The 22198-nt window shown below is 33.0% G+C and overlaps 1 protein-coding gene across 3 annotated transcripts in view; it reads right to left on the bottom strand.

The window, feature by feature from the left end:
* The window catches only part of tio (zinc finger domain-containing protein tiptop), a 225039-nt gene that overhangs the window by 149748 nt on the left and 53093 nt on the right, over window positions 1-22198 (bottom strand). For all 3 annotated transcript variants that reach the window (XM_085204915.1, XM_085204913.1, XM_085204914.1), the window contains one exon: window positions 22108-22196. In XM_085204915.1, the coding sequence (XP_085061041.1) occupies window positions 22108-22165 (58 nt within the window). In that variant the 5' untranslated portion in view covers window positions 22166-22196. The remainder of the gene's footprint in view (window positions 1-22107; window positions 22197-22198) is intronic.

Raw genomic sequence — 22198 nt, 5'->3', positions numbered from 1 at the left:
CCCTGCCTAAATTATGCCATAGACCATTTTATCCCATACAAATACTATAACATTGATACTTCTATACATGTCTAGTATAAAACACGTAATTCCTTATGGAAATAACAATAAAAATTGTTGTAAAACGACGATATATATAAACATGTCCGAAATGAAGAGGCGTTCGTTAGAGTATGAATAAAATGGTAGTCAAATGACATGCGTAGGCGCAGGTCATGTTGAACTTTCCATATAATAATGCTATCAGAGATCAACCTTTTGGTTTTATGTTAATTTTTATGGTAAACGCTTTAAACTAATAATGTCCATCAAAATATTTAATGTGTAAAATACATATAAAATTTGGTTTTATAATTTTAATTTTTAAAGTAATCAGATGATGAAAGTTTGTATTAATATTTTAAACTATAATAAACGTGAACTATAATGAACGTATGGCTTAGTGGTCAGGGTGCTTGCATTATTTCTACGAGGCGCGGGTTCAAGTCCCGCTACGTTCAAGTATTTATACGTATTCTAAAAAATGAGATATTAGATATGACTATTTTTGAACGTTCTTAATTATTCAAGTATAACATAAATGTATTTATAAATTGACTGACGACTGTAAATGCTATAGGTACTTGTGGGTTTAATTACAACTCAATGGTATATATACCTAGTATTTATAAACTAACTACGATTATATGAAAATTATTTTCCTTTCTCCTATTTGCAGAACTAAACATTGATTAAGACTCCACCACTCAACGTAACGCAATGTTCGAATTCAGTGTTTGAGACAATGTTCTCTCTGTACCTGGTTCTCGCATACCGGGGTTATGCGGGAAAAAGCCTAAAAGTGAAAAAAAAAATTTTTTTTCCGAACTAACTTAACCTTATATTACCCTCACTGTACCACAATACAAGCCACAGACTCTCAAATTTTCATTTGAAAACCCCAAAAACAAACACCCATAAGACTACACTAAAACGTAATTCCTTTTAAACCTTTCTTTTCTTATCACGTCAAAACAATGCCTACTCGACTGCAGTGAAGTACCCTCACAGTGAATGGGTTAGAGCAATCTCTAAACAGAAAACCGTCCAGCCCTTCCCAATTTCCTCTTAATCCGAAGTAATTCGAGAAAAAAAACCAATTGAATGAGACAAGAATCTATCAAAGGCAGAGACGTGCTAAACCATCCTGGCCTTTAATTAAGGGGTGGGAGGACCTAATACGGTAAATAGAGTAAAAGGCGATCAAAGGTATCGTGGCTCGATTTTTAGGTTATACCTATGTACCTACTGGTCAGTGTTTAAGGAATTGGTGAATATTTTTAAGTTTTATGTTTCACTAGCGGACCCGGACGCGGCTACGCCTGCTTGAAATATAAGAATATAATTTCTAAAGAAATATAATTTCAATCTAGATGAAATGCTAACAGTGACTATTATATTTATTTTCACAAGGATCAATATCAAAATGACGCGGTAACGAACGCGGTCGCGTAGCGACGACGGTTGTTATTAACATGGCAGAATAAATTGCATGTCAAATTAGAAAGTATTTTAATATATTAGTATATATGTGTAATGTAATATTATATAGCCTATAGCACTTCTGAAGAATGCAGCTTTCATACAAAACAAAAACAAAGTAAATCGGACCAGTACATCCAGAGATCTTAGCGTTCAAACAAACAAACAAACAAACTCTTCCGTTTTATTATATTAGTATAGATTCATTCAGGTATTAATTATGTAAGTTAACAAGTCAAGTTGTGGCAGGGGCACAAACGCACGGCTGTAAGCTCGACGGTGGAAGTTGACGTAGGTTCGATTCGAACTCGACAAAATGAAATATTTAATATTTTCATTTCCTCGCTTTGGTAACGAGGCAAGGCGCGGCGTTGAGTTCTGCCATTCACATCAGTCTATATAAATGTTATCCACGAATGAATTCCAAAATCATTACGTTTCCAGCCAGTCGCTACGCCACGACAACCCTATATCTAACATTAGCAAACAGATTTTGACTGATTAACAAATCGCGTGCTAATAATATAACTTTTATTGTAGGTACTCCACAATAAAACAATAGTTAAGGAATTGATATCGAGATTTTTTACATCTTGTTCTATTTTCTTCTTTGTTTATGGCGTTACAAATGTTGTATGGAGAACACACAAAGATTTTCTTTTTTAGCTTCACGCGATATCCCGGGAAACAAGTGAAAAGACACTGCGTTCTTCGTTCTCCGTTCTTTTATTCCCCGATTTCCGTCGAGTTGCAAAGAAGAATGTACGATAAATATAAAATAATGTTGCACAATAGAAAAAAGCATATTTAATAAAGATCGACTTAAAATACTGCCTTCACGTTTGAATTAAAAATCTATATTTACAATATATATACAACTATTCTATATCAAACAAGAACCAAACTCCGAACCACTGTCATTAGACGCGTATCCTTTTCACAGAACATTACGTATGCAATTTTAAAAAGTCCATTCCCATTTAAAATGGGATTCATTTTCACCTGATGTATAATCGAGTAAGTATGAATGGATTCGATTTAATTATCACCTCCTTCGTGCCTCCTGGAGACGGCCGCTGTCGGGGAAATTAAAAAATGTTACTCTTTTACCGTTCTGTAATCTTGTATTGATTATTTTGAAAGAAATTTTTAATATGTAAAATACCATTAACAATAAGCATTAATCTTGTTATTTAAAATAGTACAAATGCTGATCTTAGCGCTTTATGAGCGGTGCCATACTTCTTTTAGCTTTACGCTGTATCTCTCTTCTCTTCTCGCTCTGTCAATCTTATTAAAATATTGTTTTTTTTTGTAAGCAGTATAGAAAAACCAAGCAGTATACAAAGTCACTCTGTTCTCTAGTTTCTCACCCAATTAGAGATATAACTAAAAAAGGACAACCCACGTTCTACCTTGTTCTAGAAAGTAAGGGAATAATTTAAATAAGAAAATTGTTTCGCCGGTAGCATCCACGACAGTTGCAGTCATACCCTGTGCCACTGCGCCTATAAGATAAAAAATATATTGATTCTTACAGTTCAAGAAACATCACATGCTACTTTTAATATTAGGATATAAAGAAAAACACGTATTTCAAATTCTATATAACGTTTTAGGGTTCCGTAGGTACAAGGAATCGGCCAAAAACGGAATATATAAAATATTATATTACATATTTTATAAAACAAAGTACATTTTTTAAAACCGCAAAGAAAAGACATTATCATTCATACAAACACTATTAAAAATTAAGTTATTTCTTCCTCAATAGATCGACTTGCCGTACTCGGTCAACCTACAACCTGACTCCCGGCATGTTACATAAAATAGACAATAGATGGATAATAATAACAGATTTTTTTATTTTCAATTTAAAGCAGTAGTTCCTTAGATACCGCGTTCAACCCAACAAACTCTTCAGTTTTATGATAATAGAGTAGATGCAGAAATATAGATAATCCATAATTGCTAATACGGAACACCTTAAAAAAATCCAACTCGCCCTTGACTACTTTTTTTATAAGCACAGACAGACGGCAAAGGGTGGAAAGCTCAGACACAAGACATATAGGGTTACTTTTTTATTTATTTTTCGTCCTGAATTCTTAATACGAGCTGGCGAATAGATTAATACGGTGTCTAATGTGCTTTGTGTGTTTAATAGTACTTGACGTGGGTTTATTAACGTTTAAACCTAAGGCTAGATACGTTTGGGGTTTTTGTGCTTTGTGGTGGTAGTCGTTTCGATTTTATAGAATGAATGTGTAAGTAATATTATAAGAAAAATTATATTATAAATAAAATATTAATGAGATTATTTTAACAAAAAATAAGTAATTGAATTTATTCTAATTTAAAGTATGAGCTTTTAAAAATATTAATACATATATATTCTTTTAGTTTAGCTACTAAGAAAAAATCTAAAATCTAAGAAAAGCAAGCAATTTAATCCTAACCTCACATTAACTCTAAACGTAACTGACCTACAGTTCATTGAACTCTATCATGTACCATTGTAATAACAAGGCACAGGTGTTTAAGCTATACTATATAGCTTACCAAAACTGATTACAACGAATTCGATTACCGGATGAGGTAAATATTACTTAAGCTATAATTTTTTATTTATTCTACGAGTTGCTTCATCTGTCCCGATTATTGGACGGAAGGTAGGAAAGCTTCTCAACTTGTAGTTGTCTCGTAACCAGTGTTACTACTATAGAAACAACAATAACAACAATAACAACAACAACTAGCCTAATGTAGTTGTAAGGTGTCACGTACCTCACCAAAGCCGTAAATCTTATCATACATCGATAGTGTCATGTAAGGAATGTCTTGAAAGTCCTAGGTTCATTCCTGTCACTCTTGTTAGAGTACATTATTTTGTAGGAATCTTGTCATTGTTTTTAGACTATTTCTTATTTTGCTTTAGGTACTTTTGCTAGAGGGGCTAGAACCTACTGAATTATTTTTTTCTCCTAGGAGAAAATAACTTTTCGTTAACTAATATAACTTTTCGTTTTTTCCTCGATATAGTGTTAAGTCACCCCGCCCTACATTTTCTGCCTATTAGTTAAAGATAAGAGTGTGAAAGTGTTTCACTGAAAATTCAATGGTTGTTATTTCGAACTTTTCTCGTGGTAATGATAATTGATTTATTTTAATTTTTAAGTCATCATAAGACAAAAAGCCACTAGTCATGACGAAATATCTTTTGAAACAAAATTTTACAGTAGGTTTTCTCTACCCTAAGTCAAACTTGAACGTATTACCATAGATTATAGTTAAGCTCGTTTAAAACAAACTAAATAAAATTTGTTTACGACATATTTACACATATACCAACTATAAAGCTGAAGAGTTTCTTTGCTTCAACACAGTCGCAAACGCATCTTAGGAACTACTGGTTCAAATTAGAAAAAAAATGTTTTCGCTCTTAGTTGCTTGCATTTGACCACGAAGAAGTAGCCGGGAGCGGGTTTAAAATATTTTTTTACTAGCAAATGGACGTTTCAACTTAATATATGAGACAGTTTGCAATAGTGACTCATTTGAATGGTCAGTATTGTAGAATCAAAGCCTTTTGAAAACTTTGAAAGAACACAAATAAGTCGTCGCCCACACGTAACGTGGCAGCTGAGGTTATTTACTTTGTATGTATTATTAAAACAAATTACTACAATCGTATAGTATGTAGACAGGTAACTACACATGATGGTTCATTATTGACGATAGTGGTGGTTCAAATCCTGTTTGCAAAAATAAAGAAAAACTCATCTTCTGAAGTGGAAAGTGCGACGTTAAATTCCGACAATTAAGTAAAATTTTCAATTTCTTGGCACTAATTGAGAGAATCGATAGTTAAGTAATATTCATACTGTAATTGTCGCATTATTTTAATACAATTACTTACGAGTAATTTTCTTAAAGAACCCTTTAAAATACTACAAAATTATTTAAACTCCATCAATTTTAGCTCTTACATTATTAAATGGGTTTCCTCAAAAGGTAAAATCTTGTTGAGCTAAAAGGCATCTATCGTTTATTAGCTATAATTCTTTAACATCCTTACCGGAGCCGACGTAATTGCATTCGATACATCCCTAGACTGGACACTTGAAGTCTTATAGTCTAAGAGCTTGAGTATAATTGAGGCGTTTCTCCATTTTTTGCGTGTTAGATAAAATTAATTTAGTGTTAAGACACTATTCTTTGCTTTTAGTGTACAGAGTGTCTTAACATAATGTTAATTGTACACCACACGAAACGCACATCGAAAGCTGCATCGATTAGAGGCATTAGCCTCTAATTTTATAGCTTTCGATTAAGGTTCGATTAATTTGAGGTACTTTTTTTTAATCTAAATTTGTGAGCAGAACAGCGTTATGTCACGGTTTTTCCTAATGCTTGGTCTCATACATTTCTTCATTCTTGAACAGTGATAGTGCGAACTTTATCTTTCACTTTTCATAAATCGCAGTCGAATAATTAAGATAAAAAGCTACTTAAAAAAGTTGAAATATATGTAGCTTTAATGGTACCTGCCGTTTCTCCGTCTATTCTAAAGAGAATATCGCACAGAAACTCGTTAAGTTACTCGAAATTATTAACTAATGAAGTAACAAATAATTTACTTAGATTTTATTTATAACCACTTAATTATAATAGGTATATAATTGTATGTGTGTTATGGTACATTTCATATTAGCTTCGCTTAGCTTAAAACTTAAGAGGCCGTTGTAGCGTAACGGAATAGCATCTTGGGTTCAAACTTCACATGGAGAATTTTTTATTTTATTTTCTCGCTATGGCGACTACACAAAGCACGCCGTTGAGCTGCGCTACTTAACACTCTATGCTTCGAACATTGGGCAGTGCTTAAGTAACTAAGGGTATGTTAATATCCTTCCTAGCAAACCTGCTATTTGAAGTATACAGCATAAAGCTATAAAACAAAAAATCTTAAGTTCTTTTGAAATAAATCAAAATCCAAAACTTACTTACTTACTCTAAAAGCACCTGCTGTTTAAATTAATATCTCGATTACGTCAAAGTAAACATTAGCATAACTTCATAAACACTGTTGTTTATGTCTGTATGTTTGACCTTATTTAGGTCTATTTTTTACATATAAAAGTTATTGTGATGGCTTTTATGAAGAATATTAAAATATATATATATATATATAGGTATATTAATAAAGTATACTATTTCAATATTATTTGATTTTGAGGCCAGTCGTCGCGCAGGGGCACAAACGTGCGAGTGTAAACGCTACAGGTTGCTTATTGGTTCCATTTAAACTCGATCAAATGAAATATTTAAGATTTTCAATTCCTCACTCTGGTAACAAGGCAAAATGCAGCATTGAGATCCGTTACTCAACACACAAAGCGTCCAGAATTCGATGGAAAGTGGGGAACGTCAGTGTTTTAATGAGGACGAAATGATTTAAAACTAGGTCCCCTCTGCCTACCCTGCTTTGTTGGCGATACCGCGTGAAATTTAAAAAAAAAACAAAAAATATTTAAGCAAATCACGAGCTTACTTCAAAGTCACTATTTACATATAAACTAAAATATGTAAAGCCGTTAAAATAATCTAAAGTGACAAAGCCGACCATCTGCACATTCGTAAAGCTATCTAAGGAACTTCATACAAACAAAAAAAAATGGTTGATAATAAAAAACATTATTTTCTCCCGTACATACCACGACTATACATATATTAAAGGCTATAAAAACTTATTGCGATTTATCCAATAGTAGTCCTTTAGCTTTTTAGTACAAGTAACATAGTAAATTCTCATCACTTACATTGTATGCGCGAAAGAGATAAAAGTACTATTGGAAAGAGTTGGATATATGTTTATGAGTTACGCCCACTGCGCGTGCGCATTGTGACAGTTTTTTCTGATGTGAACTGTTGAAACGAGTATTTTAATTTTTCTTTACATTTTTAGAGTTACATGTTTAGAGTTTTTGGGCACTCCCTAAAGGTAGAAGGGAAAAAATGATTTTAGGTTTCACAGTTCATGGAAACGGAGTAGAAGGCTGCAAATAGTGTTTTATAATTATAAATAGTTCAACACTTAACAAGTAATTAATGATAACGGCGACAAGATTCAACAAAGTCATGTCGAGCTAGAAACAATACAGCTGATATCATCTTAAAATGGTCTTATTTTACAAAAAATATACCTTTAGCAAGGTGCTGTAAAGAGATTTAATATTCTTGACTTCACGCTGTATCCCGCATATATAGGATAAGTTGAGGGAATTTTGTGTTAAAAAACTCCATTCCCCAGGCACCGCCTAAATTTCAAGACAGCGTGTTGAGTTGCGAAACTCAACGCCGCGCTTTGTCTACCAGAGTACAGAAATGAAAATGAATTAAATATAATCATTCCCCAAGTGAGAACCGAGCCTACAACCACCGTAACTGCCAAAACAGCTTCACCGGAAACAAAAAAAAACTAAAAAGTAAAATTTAAAAAATGTATACTCTTAAAGAAGATTGATGTAAAATTATAGTCGCAACACCAAGTGCCGGTAAATCACGGTAATCTGTAAACGAGTTAGCTATAATTAACGATAAGATGCGATACTCCGCGGCGTGTCCGTATGTTGGTGCGTAATGGACGACGTGCGAGTATACCCACTGTATAAGCTTGGGGCACAGAGAGGGGAATTTTTACTTCAAATTAATATGTTTTCGATTTTTTAAACGTAATTTTTGTTTTAGGTTACGTTTCCTACTCGAGGAATTTAAATATCTATGTTATTTTTATATCCTCTATCACCTGTATCTATTTGTCTACTGATCCTCCAATCACTTGTTTTTTAACTACCGAAAACTTATAACTTTGTCTGTGTATGTGTATATCTATATATCCGACTGTGACATTGTAACTCGCAAATGGTTCTAGTTGTCGGTTTATTTTTTAGCTTTTTGTTTCGGAGGTTCTTAATTATCAATTATTATGATAAAACAACCAGTGTGCCCCAACCTTTTGAAGATAATAGCGGTTTATCGATGCGTACGCGCAAAAGTTCCAACAGCTCACCGACTATAAATCGACTACAGTACCTATAGTATTATACTATAGTATTATACTACAGGATGATACTGGATATACTATAGTTGGTATAATCAGTCTATTTCATTACTCGCACTTATTAGTGGGAGTAATGCTATCGCATCTGATAGGGGGTACAGTGCAAGAGTAGTATACGAGTAGACTGGAAGCTTCGATAGCTTTTTTGTACTAACTTTTTGCAATTCTGTAAGGTATACTACTTGATACCTGTATCTTCGATAGTGTAGATTTTTTGACGTAAAATGTGATATTTTTCTCCCGAAACGTAAGAATTTTGAGACATTTTCTTTTAATGTATTCCTATACTCTCCGAGGAACCTATACAACAAATTTCAGCTTACTACGCTGCGTAGTTTCAGTTATGCATTATCAAATGTCAATAATTTTAAGATTCACCGTTCTTCTTTCCCCCTTATTTTCAAGACTTGTTTAGTGTAAACAAACCTGCAAAACGATTTTTTTACAAAATTAAGATTTCCCCAAACTGAATTTGAACCTACAACCATCGAATCTACATTCCATAGTAGTGGATCTAGGACAAGTTACTGAAGTTACTTCCTTATTTACATTACCACGGATAGATCTCGAAATAGAACCAAAAGCAACACCGCGAATAAGAACCTGTATACCACATCCACGAGGCTGAACAAGCGATTTATTACGCCGGTACACGTCATGTCGCTTCACCGAGCCTTACACAGTTAGTTGTTCTTAAACTGTAGAGTGGACTTAGTCAATGATATTTATAATATTAGCCAATTGGTAACTTTATATAAAAATAGATTATTTTTTTAAGTATTTTTCGTAAAGATTGTTCCATTGTAATGACAAATTATTTTTAATATAGACTGTCGCCCGGGCAAAATTAATATGAAAATCAAAAAAAAATAATTAAAAAAATAAAAAGTTTTATTGAATTTTATACTAAGTTCTCTTAATTATGTCAATATTATTAATTGTATGACGAGTATACTAATAATATTATTTTATTTGATTATTCATAAATTCATCATTAACCCAATATAAACGTCCCCCAAACTGAAAATTGAAGCCCCAATAGCTTCCTAACCAATAAATATATTATGTATATTTACTATTATTATGCAAAAATATGTTCGGAAAGGAAGCAACAGGTCACTCCACAGGTGCCTCCCACCATTAGGTTCAAGTAATCAGAACGCAAGACGCTGCCAAGATTGATCTGTTCCAGATGAAGTGAGATCACGGATCATTTGTCTGCCTTAAAAAGGGTGCGCAAATGATCGTGGGACAGTCATTAATCTTATTAGACACTAGGAGTGTTTTAGTTGTTTTTTTAGTGTCTAGTTGTTGTCTAGGTGAAGAGAGCGTAGTGTTGTGACACTCCATTTTAGGTTGTTAGATGGTGCGCGTGAGTGCCAATTTTTTTGTAATCAGTCATTAAGTAATTTCATTTTCTCGGTTTGGTAACGAGACAAAGCGTGGCGTTGAGTTACGCCACGCATTCAGTATTCGGTGAAATGTAGGACACGAAAGGATCTTAGTGGGAACGGAGTGTGTTAACACTAAGTCCCCAGGTAGTCTCTGCCTACCCTGCTATGTGCGAGATAAAGCGTAAAGCTAAAAAATAATAATAATACACTTGTTTACCCTCAAAAGGCACTTTTTCCGCTGTATGAGTAAAGCGGAGAATAGTTCAGTAAAGGTATTCCGTTATCCACTATCCGCTAAAACGAGACATTGCATTTTAAATAACGGAGTTCAACGCCGCGCTATATATAGCAGATGAACATCTAATCAATTAAACGCAAATCAAATATCGAACCTACGTCAATATGAAGTCATCACAATGTATAGATATAGTAAATACCGGTATTCTGAACTATCACGACTAACTAAGTCATACTCGTCGTTTGACGCGTGACATACCTTGATCTATGCTCTACCACAGCTCTGTGGGAACTATAGAATAATTTAGAGCCTATGTATATATTGCTATATATCTAGCACTTTGTGTGAAGACTGCAGTGATTCCTCTCTCTGTTCTTTGCTTTTTTTAAACTACTTTTTTAGAAAATAATTAGTAGACATTAGTATCAAATAAAAGATAATACGTAATCTTATACTACGTATGGCATTTTTTCTTAGCTTGATTTTGTTACGATACAAAATCCTGCCATGACCAGCAGAAGCAACCTTTAAACTAGTGTTAAAAGCGAGCAAATGAAAATTGCCAATTCCTCAAAGTGGGAATCGAACCCCCAATGACGATGTCTACAATCAAACACTGTATACGGCAAAGTTAACATTTTTATTTAACTTAAATTAAAAGTAAAGGTAAATTTGTAATGGAATCCTCAATAAAGTCGCCTTTTTGCCACATTAACGTCTAAAACAAGAAAACTAGTAAAATACATTACTATCAAGTACACAGGTTTAGCACCTGTCGGGCATCGAAGTTGCGACCGGTCACGATCCTACATTGGGTACTTGCGGTGACTAATGGCACTACTGACATTCTCTTATGTACGATAAATAAACTGTTGCGTTGTGGACTTCTTAGGTTAGACTTGGTAAGAATAAGACAAAGTAAAGCTTTCGAGCTTAGAATTATTTTATACTTGTATGATAAAATTTGCATATTAAAATTTAAAATCAAAAAAATTTAAGACTAGACCAGACAGACAGAAAGTTACAAATTATTTTAAAAATTAAAAACAAAATGAATGAATGAAATTTATAAGTTGCATAGGTAATTACAAATAATAAGCGTCGACAGGCTATAGTAGTTTAACCAAACGTCTTATTTCACACTCGCAGGGTAAACACTATTGAAGGCGCCCGACGGCTCTCGCCTCTGTTATTGATAGAATTTATCAACGATCGGGCCATAGTTGATGGATGAATTATAAGCGGATAGCGTGGTTTGTTTTGTTCGATTTTGTATATGAATGTAAGTTGTTCGTAAGTTTAGAAACGACATAATTTATATGAATATTATAAATAGTTAAGTTAATTAGTTTCGTGGAACGCCCTAATCTTAAAAACTATGTAATAGTTTAATATATTAATATTTCGTTTATATAACTTTATCTTTTTAAGGTATATAAACAAATTTATGTACATAAATAATCAATTGGTAAAACTGCTTACGATAAGGTGTTTAAGCTTTTGTAGTTCGTAGTTACGAACTTTTCACAGGTTATTTAAGGATTTTTTTATTATATTATATAGGCCGTTTTATTGTAAACGTAACAATGGAGTGACTTTGATTTCTACTCGGAAGTATTAAAAGTTTTCGAATTCGGCCACTCTACAAAAATTGGGCATAGCACAAAAAACAATGTCTCAACGTAATTACTTCTGCCGAAAACATGAGGCTAAAGAAAATGTAATTTGAAATTAATTGATCACTAATGACATTGTTTATAAGCCGAGCAAGCAAGATTAATGCATAAGTTATATTTTTTTAATCCCTTTAAAGTAATTTTAAACCATTTCGAAAAAAAGTTTATTTAAAGTTATTATCAAAATCTCCATCTGCCTATCACTCGCACCATACTCCCATGGTGGAGCACTGAAGCCGCGCGTCACGCCGTGTTAACTCATACCGCCTGTAAACTACCTCTACCTGCGCGACTTGCGGCCGCCCCCCCGCGCCCCGCCCGCCCCACTCTCATAGAGACGTTACTGTAACTAGTGTTGACTTCAAATCTAACCAATATATTAAGATGCCTTTAGCTTAGATGAACTTGGTCATCATTTTAGGTACGGTGGTTGCAGAATTGATCTTGTGGCGGTTGCTGGTTCAATAATTAAGTGTTGTTTACGTTTCGCTCCGTGAGTTGCTAAATGGTTAACTGCTAGTTGCTAAATGGTTTTGTATTTAATTGAGATTTTTTCATATTATTTGTATGATATATGTAAATATTGTATATCTTTCATCGTCGAGGCCAGTAATGTTGAAGGGGTACAAGCGTACGACTGTTAACGTCTCAGGTTGAGGGTTTGATTTCCACTCTGGTAACGAGGCAAGGGGTGTTTAGTTCCGCCCCTCAACATCTAATGCCTCCTGAAATCGGCAGAAAACAGGGAACGGGAACGGAATATCTAACCCTAGGTTCCCAAGATCCTTCTGCCTTCACAGCTATGTGCGGAATACTGAGTAAAGCTAAAAAACAGCTATGCTGAAAGCAGCATGCAGCTACAAATAAATGTGAAAGTCAATATTATAATACGACGCTTTTAGAAAAATCTTTTTAAAAAACCAAATTAACCTAAAACCGCAAAAATTTCTAAAACCAAAGCTGAAACTATTATACATAATTATAGTATTTATATAAAACATAAAAATAACGAGTCTGAGAATCCTCACGGAAAGTGACAACAGGAATCAACCGAATGCGTATTCTTTCCTTAAATTATATATAAAAACCAAAACTTAATTAACAAGAATCTGTAACAAACCATATAAACATGTCGACAAACGCCCACGCGCTATAATTTAAGTATCTTTTAAAATTCACGATCAATTTTAGAGTAGGGCCGTTAAAATAACGCTTAGATGACAATACTGACATTTTATCAATCTTTACGCCCTATCCTGTACTGGGCAGAGCAAGAGGAGAACCTGATGTCATGATACTCCTATGTCATGATTCTCGCCTGAATTCGAACCATTTAATATTGAGTGGCGCAACTCAACGCCGCGCCTCTTCGTGCCAAAGCACGTAAATATAAATAACAGTAACAGAGTGATTCATCAGTCTCTATAATTATGAACCAAAATGCAGATGAAGCTGGGCGAAGATTATAAATATAATTTAATTTTTGATCTCACATATACAAAATTATTATAATTTACTATCAAATAAATAAATCACGCGACACGTTTACATAATATCACTATAGCTTCTATGTAAAACTATAAAATATAAAATTAATCACCACCCGTACGTTTATTAATATTAATATAACAACAGAATTCCCATTGATAAAACAATATTTAGTAATTTTTTTTCATTAATTCATTAACATAATGTATTAAATCAGTTTAAATTATAAAGACGTATCTGTTTTGATAAAATAAATTTATACAATTTTAGACACATGTATAATATATGATTGACAAAAGTTTGGCCACTTCAATCCTGTATGCAAATTTAACAATTTAAGTAGCTGTTTTAAATATTCTTTTGTAATTAATAAAGAACAACGAACTGTATATTGACTATAGCAAGGTTAAGCGTCTGTCACTGTCAAATTCTGTCTTCTTTTTTTTAGCTTCACGCTAAATCCTGCATATCGCAGGGTAGACAGAGAGAACCTATGATTACGACACTCTGTTCCCTACTGTAGAGTAGTGTCCGAAGTTTTGAGACAGCGGCGTGTTGAGTGGCGATACTCAACACTGCTCACCCATCGATTATACAGATCTTTAATTTCACATTTTTTTGAAATCTTTTTTCGCTATTTAAACATTTTATTACTAAATTTCTTTTTTATATTTACATACCAACATGTGTATACACATACTTATACATAAATTATACACGCATTATACAAAATTCCCACGTACTGACGGTGCGTCATTTTAGCGCTCCAAGGTCGGTCCATCAATCCGAAACACTTAAATCGGAGTAGACTAGAACATTAAGATCAATCGCATTATATTTATCACTCCACGTTACACATATATCACGTAGTGACACTATACATATTTATACACATTTATACATATAATTATATACTTATACATATGTATAGCATTTAATGGAATTAATTATAATTAATAAAAATTTAGTATGTTTGAGTAGTATATATTACGGCAGATCGCCTAATTGTAAGTGCGAGGAATTCCCACTATCACAGGGAGTGTCTTAAGTATCTGTTTCCTCTGCCTATCCCTATATAAAGGATACAGTGTGAAGTTAAAATAATAAAACAAATATATTTACATAATGGAGTTGAAGTAGAGGACGGATTGTCTTATCCACAGTTTATGTCTGTTTGTCCCACTATAACTATATAACGTACGTAGGCTTGAATCTCATACAAATATTTATAAAGAAACATCGTTCCATCTATTAAAAGGGAAGCGTAAATCTGCCTGAGTAATGACACCGGCGATTACTGAATACGATTTACCGTCGCCTAGACATGTATATAGCGATTAGAAATAACCAAATAAATTACTTCAATAATACTGAACGACACGTACTAATATGAAAACTGAATTAGAATTGGGTGACAGGGTGTTGTGGTGGAGGATATGAGGTGAGCTGGTTGGTATTTGAAAATGTCACGATTTAGCTTCACGCTTTTTTTCGTATAGTGACATGACATTCCTTTCTTGGCTTTCTAAGCAAATTTGAGACATTTTTTGTTTAGTACCGGTAACCTGGTCACGTTTGGAGTTATCAGAGCAGGGAAATTAATAATAATTTAAATATAGTCATTCTCCTAAATGAGGCTGTCGGTTCGATTCCCACTCAAAATAATGAGTTATTTTTATTTCTTTGCTACAGCGTAAAACTTTAAAAAAATTAAGATAACATACCTAAAATTTATTAAACTCAAATATAATACACAACTGAAATCGATTCAAATAATCGTTTGTTTCGATATATCGCTACATCTGACGTGAAATACAATTCTAAGATGAATATAGAAACAATGAGAATAAATAAAGAGCAATATATTATATATATAAATGCCGTGTCTATTTCGTAGAGTGCTGAAACTTTAATGGGTTAGATTGATATAATTTATATATGAACGAATGGCTTCAATGAGATATAGGTTCATATCTTAGGTAATATAATCGTATGTATTGTATGATGTAAGGTATAGTTAAGAAAATTAGAATATTATAATTTTTTATAGAGTTATAAGGTAATTTTAGTTATCGATAGATCATTGTACTCCCCACTCTTCGTCCATTTTAGAGATAATTAATGTGGAATAGCGGAGCTAAACGCCACGTTTTGTCTAACTACAATGGAAATATGAAAAACTTTAAGTATTTGACCTCCTACATGTCAAACCTTTTTAAGTCCAGTAATTTTGTTTGTGCGTCGTGTCACTCACTCGGTAACGGAAGATATACATACATATATACATAAAATATTAATATGTATATATTTTCGTACTAAATTACAAACATCTGGAGTAACTGTAATTAATTAATTATTAGGTCAAACATTAAATGCTCGCTGCTTTATAATATATCGATTAACACTGTATTATGTCTATAAGAAGTCATTTTGAATACTTTATGATAATAGTATTTGATAATATGAAAATTAGATTTTTTCATATATCATTTATATAATATTGATAAGATTTAAATTTTGTTTGACGCTTACATTTACGTGTGCAATTTTATTGAGATCTTTTCTATTAAATGATGGCTATAGTTTGACTGTATAGTTTGACACGACGGTTGTGGGTTCGATTCCCACTAGTGGCAATAAATTATTTTTTATTAATATTTTAATTTTGCTTGCTCTGGTAACGAGGCAAAGCGCGCGTTCAGCGTCGATACTCAACACGCACAATGCCTCTAATTCGGTGGAAAGTGTCTTAATGAGAACGGAGTGTCTTAACACTAGATTCCCAAGTTCCCCCTGCCTACCCTGCTATCTGCGGAATACAGCCGCAAGATAATAAAACAATATAACTGTAGTCCAATTCACGATAATAATAAGATTAAAAATCATTTTAAAAATATATTTTTATTTAAATATTTTATTAATAAAACTAAAACGTTATATATTATATATTAACATATTTTCTCTATACATAAAGGATGTGGAATTTTAAGATATGGCTATATTATCATCCAATTTGACACTTTACATTAAACTGATAAGGGAATCCGAATAATTAAAAAGAAGCTGACCGCATTAATAAATACGTATATTTCTTATTTACTTGTATTAAATTTTAATTTTTAAAATATAAATGGGATTTTTTTAGGCTAGGCAGAGGGAACAATTACGTAGAATTTATTTTCATTAAATTTATATATTAAGTTGAACGTGCTGATCTCGAAAGAAAGAACTGATTAGTAACAAAAGATAGATACAAACCAGTATTCCGGAGTGCATATATGTGTAAAGGAAGTAAAACATAACGGTTTTCTTTAAATATTTCATCACAAAATTTTAACCTGCACTCATCGTTCCACCTCAATCACTCAATTAACCTGAAGAATCATTGCTCTCACAGAATATAATAATCTATAGTAATAAGACATCAAAATGATCACCAATAAAATATAAACGAAATTGCTCAACCGTAGCCGCAACACTGTTTCTATATATTTCCACTATAAATACAATATTTAATCAACACGACCCATTTTCTAAAATTGTTTCAACGGACGGTGTCTGTCCGTCTGTCACTGTTAGCTACGGAATGTAGCGAAGTGATGTTTTGTAAAGAGATATATAACATTAATAACTACTTACTGTTTATTATTATAGTAAGATTTAGTTAAAAATGTACAGGTGATCGTAGTGAGTTCGATTCTTAGTCGGGGGAGTGATTATATTTAAATTATTTTTCTTTTTCTTGATCTGAGAAGACAAACCCTGATGTTCAGTTGACTGCAATGGCTCTTCATACATCTACACTAATAATAATTTTGCGCTCCAGCGTACTCTACGTTTACTACCACGAAATTGAAAATTGTTTTTAGTTGTACAGTCTACATATAGTATTAGGTTAGTGGTTTCGATGTGAATGGGGAACAGAGTGTCTTAACAATAGGCTCCCTCTGCCTATCTTGCTGTTTGCGGGATAAAGCGTGACGCTCTGTGCGAGAGACAGGACAGTGTGTCGCAAGTGTCATACACAACTCAGTTGTTTCATTTTACCACGCGAGTGAACCCGAGTAGAAGACATAGTACAAAAACATAATATAAGTAATAGTTATTGCTAAATTTTCATTAAATCAGTGTAAAGTAATAAATAATGTTGAACGCCAGTTTGTTGTTACTATTGCTCTTAAATCGTAAACTGCCATAATTCAGATCTAGATTTTCAACGCATCTAGTGTTTATTCGAACACCAGATGTTCCTATGATGAAAGCTTACGTTGGTGATGTATGGAGAATTATTGCGTTTTTACATGTTAATATTTCTTTTTAACAGAGAAAACATAGTGTAAGGACACTTCCTTCTTTAATTATTGCCCATTTGATAGATATTATATGAGTATATGGCGACACTCAACCCCGAGTAGTGTCATACCTAAACAATAAGTTATGCAACCATTGTTTCTATTATTATTTTCTTAACTAAGCCATTACAAAATCTTTTTCTTTCAGCAATATGCTGTATCCTGGACGCAGGGTAAGCAGAAGGAACCTGGTAACCCAGTGTTAAGACACTCCATTCCCCACTTTCCGTCATATTTTCAAGAACTCAATGCCGTGTTCGGTCATGCTAAACTTCCCCTCTACAATATATAAATAAATAAATATATTTAAGTACCAATAATATAAATATACAAAAAAATCGAATTCCTGTACTAAAAAGACTGTCAACACACACACCGCCTCGACCACACACCACTGTGGGACTATTTCGATACTATTTACGCTTCTTTTATTGACATTTTACGATCCATCCGCATCTAAAGCATATCATAAATGAATTAATGGCTATTGTCTATCAATTTTAATTGCTATTAAAATGATATATTGTGGGATTTATGTTTAATGACAGTTCAAGTTTTTGCTAGCGCGGCGTTGAGGTCCGCAATGCAATACACTATGGGGAACAGGAACAGAATATCTCACTCTGTTTCTCACTCAATTCGGTGTTGGGTTCCGCCAAAAATTACGTATAAATTTGAAGAGCAGAAGAACCCTCCGTTAGTTATAGTTAATTATTAGGGATGAAGTGTGAAGTTACTTTAACAACAAAAGGAGGTAACCATAAATTAAAAGAAAAAAAATACTTTGGGCCTTATTCTTTACTACTTTCAAATTACTTTCTTAATTCAATTCTTAAGTTATAAACAAACAGACAGACAGACAAACAAACAAAACAATAATTACTCCACCAAGACAATTAAAATAGAAAATATCAGCCACGCCCTAATGAAAGACCTACCAAGTTAACGACATATAAAATCAGTTATAAAAACCCTAGTGGAGTCGTAAAAGCCGCGTCTACCGTTTAGAGGACGGGAGCTGCCAAAGTACATAAATCAAGAATCGAACTCTTATAGTTCGATCGTAAACTAAATTATGTTTGTAAACACATTTACAAGATGGCGACAGGTAGGTTCTTTTATTTTAGTTTTTAGTAATAGGAAACTTGAGTAAACAATAACGGACAGTAAAATTCCAATAATAATATTATTGAAGCCGTCCTAGCGCAGGGGCACAAACGTGCCACTGTAACGACAATGACGATGCACAACGACTGTGGGTTCGATTCCCACTCGAAGATAGGGTAATTAGTAAAGTTTATTCCAATTGTTTTAATTTTACCGCTCTAGTAGAGAGAGTACCTACGCTATAGCATTGTTCAACACGTACCTGCTTATATACCTCTACCTACTTATTAATCAACTTCCTTAATAAATCACAAAAATATAGTTCCGCTCTAAAACAATACAATCATATTTAACCCACAATGAACGTAAACTAAAAGTATAAGGAACCAATAAAAGTGAGACGGTAGCGGAGCGAGGTAGTAAAGTATTTGTAACAAAGGCCTTAAGGACCTCGCGGTAGTTTGCGGTCGGGCGATTGTTAAAACAGGTGTTGAATTGTTTGGTTGTATAATCTTTAGGAGAGATGTTAGTGTTGGAACACTCTGATAAAGTAGAGCTTTTAAGAATTATTACTAGAGCAGGAAAATGAAAAATATTAAAATTTTATCATTACGACGGTTTTTATTCGACTAGTAGTAGATACGAGTGTGTCTTTACTTATTAAAATAATTAGAAAACTAAAAGTTTTCACTATATTGTTTTTTTCACTGCTTCTGATACTAATTAATTGTTTTTTTATTATCATTCCATTTATCGAGAAAGGCTATATAGACTATATTTTAATATATATTTTTGTTGTACCTGCGGTCACAGGTGCCTTAGAATAACGCCAAGTATGTGAAATGCACAAAAGTAGATAGTTTTAAGCAAATTAAATACACTATTAACAAAAACTTGATAAGAATCATAAAGACTTAGTAATTTGTCTAAACGAGACTTTCAAAAGCAACAATCACTATTATATTAAATATAAAATTGTAGCTACAGTTATTTCAAAGAGCTTTTAAACACAAAGTATCAGTTTTCACCTAATTTCTATTCTTTCCCACCAGCTGTGTTAAAAATCAGCGTGACATCATCACAAAAGGTTCAGCATAATTGCGCAAGACCAAATTTATGACTCGGGTTCGAAGAGACGTCCTTTCTCCGCCCTTTGTCACTGAGCTATTGGGGGTAAAAACAAGCTTTAATTTTTATATGCGTGAAGCTATTTTTTTATTCTGGAGGTAATAAATATGTCAAATTACGTCTGCGGTGGTCGAATTTGAATAGTTTTGTTAGACGTGCTTTTTAGACGTTGAGTGTGGTTGAATCTCGTTTTATTGTGGAAGTTGTGGTTCGATTCCCACTTGAGGCAATGAAATATTTTTAAAGCTTTTTTGAAGCTGGTTATCATTATTCTCTTCTCTCCTTAAAATTACTGAAGAACACTCTCCGACCCCCTAAATTCACACCCGATGGGGCTACAACTGACAAAAAAAAGCGTATAATAGCAAAAATAAATATTATTTATCGTTTCACGCTGCCTTAGTCCCGTACAAAGCGACCTATGAGTTATTATGCCGTATTACAATTTTGTGTTTCGTACACGACTGTTTTTTTTTGTATAGTCATAACTTAATATTTATTGCCATTTTTAGTTGAATATCCAAACTCGTCACGGTGTTGGACTCAATTTGAATGTGATTGTTGCATGCCGAATACGGGGTTAGGTTACGTTACAGTTTATATGTAATGTGTTTGTATTTTAAAGCTCTTTTAAGTTTTATACCGGTATTTTAATGGTAATTTGAAGAAAATAAAGCCGTTGTGACGGTTGTGGGTTTTATTCTTACTTCGAAACGAGTTGTTTTCGCTTACTTGCTCTGGCAACAAGACAGAGCGTGGCGTTGAATTCCTTCACTTATGCAATGTCTGAATAATATAAGTTGCGTGGGGAACAGAATGTTTCATCACTAGGGTCTGTTATTTTCTTTTACTCTCTACTGTGTTAAAGTTAAATTAAAAAAGTTAATTATTTAAATTGATAAAAGTGAATTTATAAAATTATATCTGTACCTATAACATAGGCAAAGTGCCGCATAGACATCTTATTTTTTTTTTGCTCTTCAATGATTACCGAGTCTTAAAGTCGTAAATACAGAGTGATAGGTTTGGCGGAAAACAGGGAACGAAGTGTTGTTCAAAATGGGGACGGAATATCTTAACACTAGATTCTCAGGTGCCCCAAAACAGTGATATATTTGAAATTTTATTTCTTTTACTTAGACTGTGTGTGGGGAACTGAGCGTCTTAACACAAGGTTCCCATGTTCCATCTGTCTCCGTTGCTATATGCGAGATACTGCGTGAAGCTTGAATTTTTATTTATTTTGAAATAAACTTATAGAATGTACCGTTACATTATACTTAAGTATTCTATTAACAATATTTATTTTCTTATCACTGATAAGATTTTTTTAATTTATTACCTGCATTTGCATGCTAAAATGAATAAAGTAGCGTTAACGCCACATATATTATTTTAAAAAAAGTAAAGATTTGTTTAAGAAATGCTATAAATTTGTAATTCAATGAATTATATCAATGGAAAACAATTTTTTAGATAAGTTTGCAAAGATTAATAAATTTCTAATGATAACATACACCTACTTATGGTGCAAAATTAATATTTTTTTTCTATAATAAGTATCATTAAAAATAGCGTTTAATACAGCAATATTTTACTGTTACAGTCGTAAATAATAGTATATTTTTTTGCTTTAATTTTATAATATAATAGTTTATAATTTCACCACTTTTACACTGTGATTTACTGAGATATCTAATACTTCAAGTAATTCTTGTATTTTTCTTATCTATGCACATATTAACCGCATTCCGCTAGCTGTATGCCTATTAAAACTATAAATAGCTTATCAAATTCAATTCGAACCTACAAAAATCCCTATTAAACCGTCATCAAAAAGGAGGAGGTTATCAATTCGACTGTATGTTTTTTTGTCAGTCAAGCAACTGAGTAATTAATATTAAGAATTTAGCTGGAACTTGCAAAAGCTTTAGAAAGTCCGTCTTTAAAATTGCAAAAGCTCTCAACTATTTTATTTTTAACCAACTACAAAAAGGAAGTGGTTCTCAATTCAGTTTGTATATAGATACATATACTTAAGTAAATATAAAGGTACTCGTTAAATGTATAATAAGCATACCGTTTTCGTTACTGTTGAGCCAGCGGTAGGATGGTCGCGGCTGTTGCTTAGAGCGCATCTTAGCGCGTCCGCGCCTCGTCCGCACTCATCT

Source organism: Heliconius melpomene, chromosome 20, assembly GCF_056956725.1.
Source record: "Heliconius melpomene rosina isolate 202511_hmr_F chromosome 20, ASM5695672v1, whole genome shotgun sequence".
Taxonomy (NCBI): domain Eukaryota; kingdom Metazoa; phylum Arthropoda; class Insecta; order Lepidoptera; family Nymphalidae; genus Heliconius; species Heliconius melpomene.
Note: the sequence above shows the minus strand (reverse complement) of the source record. Positions and strands in the feature narration are given on the sequence as shown.